Source organism: Bos mutus, chromosome 21 (genome assembly GCF_027580195.1).
Source record: "Bos mutus isolate GX-2022 chromosome 21, NWIPB_WYAK_1.1, whole genome shotgun sequence".
In the NCBI taxonomy this organism is placed as follows: Eukaryota; Metazoa; Chordata; class Mammalia; order Artiodactyla; family Bovidae; genus Bos; species Bos mutus.
This window is the reverse complement of record NC_091637.1, coordinates 26,731,410-26,737,409: the sequence shown is the minus strand read 5'-3', so window position 1 is coordinate 26,737,409 and position 6,000 is coordinate 26,731,410. Positions and strand designations below refer to the sequence as shown.

Below are 6,000 nucleotides of genomic sequence, written 5' to 3'. Positions count from 1 at the left end.
TCCCCGGTGCCCGATCCTCACAGGCTGGCCGCAGACGGCGTGACCGGCAGATCTCGGGCTACAGGATCCCCTTTCCCCGCTCTGGGATCCTCCTGACTACGGAAAACACCGATCGCGCGAGCTGGGGAAGTAGCGAGCGGCGTCCAGGGACCTGTCGTGACCCCCGCCGGCCTCCGTACGTCCCCGTGACCCCCACGGATGGCGTCCGTGACACATGCCGGCCGCCGTACGTCCCCGCGAGCCGCCGTGACCCCCGCGGGTCGCCCCCGTGACCCCAGGCGGCCGCCGTACGTCCCCCTGGCCTCCGTGGACCCTGCCGGCCGCCGTAGGAGCGCCCCCAGCCCCGCCCGGGCCGCGCTCTCAAGATGGCTCCCGGGCCTCACTCCCCCGCGGCGCACTCGCTGAGGGCAGGGCAGCGGCGCTCGGCACAAGCCTCGCATTCCGGCGCCCGCGCAGCCTAGAGGCCGGGAGCGGCCGGCCGCCGGCCCTGCGCGCGCCGTCTCGCGGGGCGGGGCGGGGCGGGGCGCGGCGCCGGGCCCCTTCCGGGGATGGGCCCGGGCTCCTCCCCGCTCGGGCGGGCGCTCCGCCGTGTCCCCGCCCGTCAGCCCGCCCGGCCCGGCTGGCTGCAGACCGAGCCCGGGCAGTCGCACCGGGAGCTCTCAGCCCGCGGGCGTCGGGAGGCGGGTCCCGGGCCGCGACCGGGCCGGACCGAGCAGGCGGCCGCATCATGTTCTCGCTCAAGCCGCCCAGACCCACCTTCAGGTCCTACCTCCTGCCGCCGCCCCAGGTAAACAGCCGTCTCCCCACTGCCGCCCTCTCATCGCGCTTCCGGGGAGCCGCGCGCGGGCCGGCCCGGGAGGCTGTCCCGGACTCCGGACCCCGGCCCCGGATTCCGTTGCGGGGAAGCCACCTTCCAGCGAGCCCCGCCGGCTCGGTGGAAACTTGCAAAACTCCGCCGCAGCCGTTGTCTGCTCGGAGACGGAACCCCAGGGAGCGATCGAACCGGGATTTATTTAGCCCTTTGCCCAGCGGCTGTCCACGCTGTGACCGCCGGCGGGATTGCATCGCCTGCGGGCTTCTGGAGGGAGGGGTCACCTACCTGTTGTAAATGTGAACACCTGGAGGCGCCTCAGGGGGTTGTACAATAGTGCTTTTTAGGTCCGACTCCCAATACCTTCACGAACAGGAGTTTAGTAAAAATATGAAAGAATTTAAGTGGGGGGATACGTGCCTGTCGCGTGTGTCATCACTTAGGAAAAAAATTTGCCTTCTCTCACGGAGTGGGGGCGGAATTTTTATTTTGATTTGTTTTTGCTAATGTGTTTCAGACTGACGATAAGATTAATTCGGAACCGAAAATTAAAAAACTGGAGCCCGTTCTTTTGCCAGGTAAGCATGAGAGTTCTGGCAGATACTTTATTTGACAGATACTGGCCTAAGATTATTTTACCAACAAGTATCATGTGGTTAACTTTACTCATTTACTTTAAACTTTAGCGAGTTAAACATCTAACAACCGTGGAGGGGGGAAAAGTTGGTTAGAACTAAAGGACAGCAACAAAAAGTAATGATTAATTGATGTTTGTCCTTGAAAATTGAAGCATCATAGAAAACTGTCAAGAATGTCATTACCTCATTTTCTTTTTGTCTCCTGAAATGTTCTTTTTTTAAGCACTCATGAATTGCTTAGGTAGTGAGAGGGCACTGCCCTTCATACCCATCTGCAACTTCATGCGTTTGTGGTTAATAGTCAGGTCATTTCAATAGAATGAAAAGCAACTTTTATTATGTCTGAGTCTCTGTACTAATAACAAAGCTTAGTGCACTTTGAATCACTTACTTGGCAATTGTTTTTTTGAAGGTGTCAGCTGGCTGTGTTTGCAAATCTCCTTGTTCCAATTTAGAATGGAGTTTCCCAACAGAGACACTCCAGACATTTTGGGCCTGGTCATTCTTTGTTTTAGGGTTGTCTTGTGCATTGCGTGATGCGTATTCAGCATCATCCCTGGCCTTTACCCCCAGATGCTAGGAGCACCCCCTCCTCTACCTTTTGTGAGAACCAGAATGTCTTGCCAAACTGTTTTGTCAGGGGAGCTCTTAGTGCAAAACTTTCTCCCTTTGGAGAAGCACTGGTGTAGAGCAAAATTGACCTTAAATGACCTTAGAGGTATCACTAAGAATTGATGGTAAATTGTTATATGCTTTAGTTTTAACGCATATAAGATATTTATCTGACTGGTAGTTTGAAGTGTATAGTCATTATATGATAGTTAGGAAAAGTCAGTTGTTTAACTCGATTATTGGGGAAAGTAACCAGGAAAGCCCATTTTAAACCTGAAATGCAATCAAATACCAGTCTGTGTGGCTACTATCAACATTTTAAAATCTCAGTCATTACTTAATGCTAAATCTGGTAAAATGACTAGAGCTCTATAAGTAGTAACTGAACAAATATGGAAACTTTAAATTTTGTGCTGTAAAATTTTAAATGTTAAGTGAAAAGTGAAAGTTGCTCAGTCGTGTCCAACTCTTTGCAACCCCATGGACTATATAGTCCATGGAATTCTCCAGGCCAGAATACTGGAGTGGGTAGCCTTTCCCTTCTCCAGGTGATCTTCCCAACCTAAGGATTGAACGCAGATCTCCCACATTGCAGGCGGATTCTTTACCAGCTGAGCCACAATGTTAAGTAGAACAAACAACTTTAAAACATCAACCTTTGGTAACATGTTACAGATGTTAACTTTTAAAATTGTTTCAACTTAATTATGGAAGTTAGTTTTAAATATTTTCTCTTTATTTTGTTAATGCTTTTTAGCCAAACTGCATGTACTAAATAATCCTTTGCACTTGTCCCCAGAGTGAAGAATAGAATTAATAAGTATTCTTTGCTCCTTGTGCGTGATCTGTTTTGGGTTTAGTCACTCTGGTCTTTTAAATGTCCCTGCAGCAAGCAGTGCTCATCCTGAATGAGAGCCTGTGAGCTACTGAACTTTGGCTCCTTTTGCTCTGACTGAGCAGGCCCTGTTCTTTGATTCCCTGCTTCCAATACTTGATTTGATTTGACACTAATAAACCACATGGTCTTAGCTACAAATGATAGAGCTTGATTTTCAGTAATTAACTTATGTGTTTAAGATATGCTTGTGAATGTGTTGATACATATCAGTAAGCTCTAAGAACTTTGTGTGCTTAGTCACTCAGTCGTGAGCAACTCTTTGTGACCCCATGGACTGTAGCCTGCCAGGCTCCTCTGTCCATGGGCATTTTCCAGGCAAGAATATTGGAGTGGGTTGCCATGCCGTCCTCCAGGAAATCTTCCCAACCCAGGCATCAAACCCAGGTCTCCCGCATTTCAGGCAGATTCTTTACTGTCTGAGCCACCAGGGAAGGCCAAGAATACTGGAGTGGGTAGCCTATCCCTCCTCCAGGGGAACTTCCCAACCTAGGAATCGAACTGGGGTCTCCTGCATTGCAGGAGGATTCTTTACCAGCTGAGTTCAACTAAAAACTGGTTCAGGCACTAAGTCTTGTCCAACTCTTTACGACCCTATGGACTGCAGCACACCAGGCTTCCCTGTCCATCACCAACTCCTGGAGCGTGCTCAAACTCATGTCCGTTGAGTTGATGATGCCATCCAACCATCTCATCCTCTGTTGTCCCCTTCTCCTGCCCTCAGTCTTTCCCAGAATCAGGGTCTTTTCCAATGAGTTGGCTCTTTGCATCAGGTGGCCATAGTATTGGAGCTTCAGCCAGCATCAGTCCATCCAGTGAATATTCAGGGTTGATTTCCTTTAGGATTGAGTGATTTAATCTCCTTGTAGTCCAAGAGACTTACCTTCCTGTTAAAAAGTCAGAGTTTTATGGGGAAGATGGAAACCTGTTTCCTAACTGTCAGTGGTTTACTTGTCTTAGAGATCGCAGCTCAATCTGGATCCTCTTAGCCATGGTAGCGTTTTTTTCTTTGGCTCTGTGTGTGCACACATGATGGCTTGACACCCAGCCTTCTGTCCGCACCTAACCTGTTCTTCTCAGAACACTTAGTCCTAAATTAGCATGTCTTTCGCCCTCCTTCCCCCTCCTGTTCATACCTTCTCCTGGCCTTCCCACACCTCACTAGCTACCCCACCCTGCTTCACCTCTCAGGTTGCATCTCTGACTCCCGCTAGAACCTCTGCGGCTCTGTTTCTGGCCGCCCTGCCCTCCACCTGTGAATCCTGGGAGACACATGGAAAGTAACTGCAGCATTGGTAATCTAAAGACCTGGGCTAGCTTAGGGCTTTTACTAAGAGAGCTTAATAATACAGTTCTAGCCTTCATTATAGTTTAAAAGAGGAAACTTGGCCAAGTCACCTGTGGCTTTGCATAGGCACAAGAAACAAGGAAGTAATTGTTCAGAGATGTAGTATTGGACATTACGCTTTGGCGTGGTGCCTTGGGTTCAAGGATATCCTACTTCAGCTGCCCAAAGTTTGAACTTTTAATTCAATAAGCAGATGAAAATTGGAACACGCAATCAATTGTTTATTTGTGTGTAGTTACCGAGTGCTCTGTTGAACTTAATGAGGCTATACTAAAATGATCTTCAGCTTTTATTAAGCATAGGAAACAGAAGAAACTGACTAGAAATTTAATTTTAGATGGTGGTTTATGTAAATAATTCCCAGCTTGCCCAGTTTATGAAACTCCTTGAGGTGAAGATTGTACCTAATTCAGCTTTGTGGCCCCGATGTCCAGATACATCATTACCTGAATCTCATCCTTAATGCGGAGAAGGCAATGGCAACCCACTGTAGTGTTCTTGCCTGGAGAATCCCAGGGATGGGGGAGCCTGGTGGGCTGCTGTCTATGGGGTCGCACAGAGTTGGACACGACTGAAGGGACTTAGCAGCAGCAGCAGCAGCATCCTTAATGACTGTATTGTGTGTGTAAAATCATGCCAATCTTTTGAAAACGGAGAGTATGAATTTTAAACTGCATGTGTGCTTGTGTATGTGTGTGTGTGTGTGTATGTGTGTGTGTGTTCCAGCGTATATAAGTTGTGTCTGTTTGTTAGCTGCTGGGCTGGCGGATGCCCTCTCTGAGCTCCTCCTGGGAGCCAGGCACCCAGGCTGCAATGATGGGGGAGGAGAGGCATGAATTGCAGCAGGGCTGGGGTGAGTTCCACACAGCCTGTGGACAAGGCCGAAGATGACCTGGGCCAGTGATTCCCAGATTCTCATCAGGGCCTGACTGGCATTATATCTGGATGGAGTTTTTATCCGCCCCTGGTCAAACTGAGATAATGAGGGAAAATGGGGCTTTTTTCCATAAAGCTAAATTGATGTGATTAAAAGGATTGTCCTTTATTCTGAGATTATGTCTTTCCAGCTTCTTTGGTGTAGATATGTTCTTCTGTTAGCAGCTGTCACTTTAATTTTTTTGAGTTTTTAAGTAAGCTCTTGTGTCACTTCCCCAAATTATTTTTGTAGTGTACCTGTTTTGTGGAATTTGAGCTGGAGATCATTCTGTAAAATTATTGTTATGTTAAAGGTGCAGTTTAATGAGCACCCACCCAAAGGCAATGGCACCCCACTCCAGTACTCGTGCCTGGAAAATCCCATGGATGCTGGAGCCTGGTAGGCTGCAGTCTATGGGGTCGCGAAGAGTTGGACACGACTGAGCGACTTCCCTTTCACCCAAAGAACATCTCTTACTTTGTCTGCCTGGAGTCTTTCCACTATTTTCTGAAAAACATACCTTTTCTCTTTTGACAAATTCTCCTTCCACAACTCCATGCAGCCTGGCGTTCTTGTGTGGCCAGTGAGGGTGATACCCCAACCCTAGACTGGCTGGCAGGAGCACAGGTTTGCCTCTGGGTATCTTCAGATGGGCACTTAGGGAAGAGCTCCCTTTTGGTCGTGCTGCCTGTAGCTGAGGCTCCAGAGGACCTGCGCAAAAGAGTGATGTCACATCGAGAACTTCAGAGGCAGAGCACCAAGGTGGGGGAGGGGGGCAGT

General features: G+C 49.2%; 1 protein-coding gene across 1 annotated transcript in view; it reads left to right on the top strand.

Annotated features, from left to right (window-relative positions):
• The first annotated feature begins 390 nt into the window (after nt 1-390).
• MTMR10 (myotubularin related protein 10) overlaps nt 391-6,000 on the top strand; it is a 38,830-nt gene continuing 33,220 nt past the window's right edge. The window contains exons 1-2 of the mRNA XM_005896346.3: nt 391-787; nt 1,329-1,389. Coding sequence (XP_005896408.1) covers nt 728-787; nt 1,329-1,389 — 121 coding nt within the window. The 5' untranslated portion in view covers nt 391-727. The remainder of the gene's footprint in view (nt 788-1,328; nt 1,390-6,000) is intronic.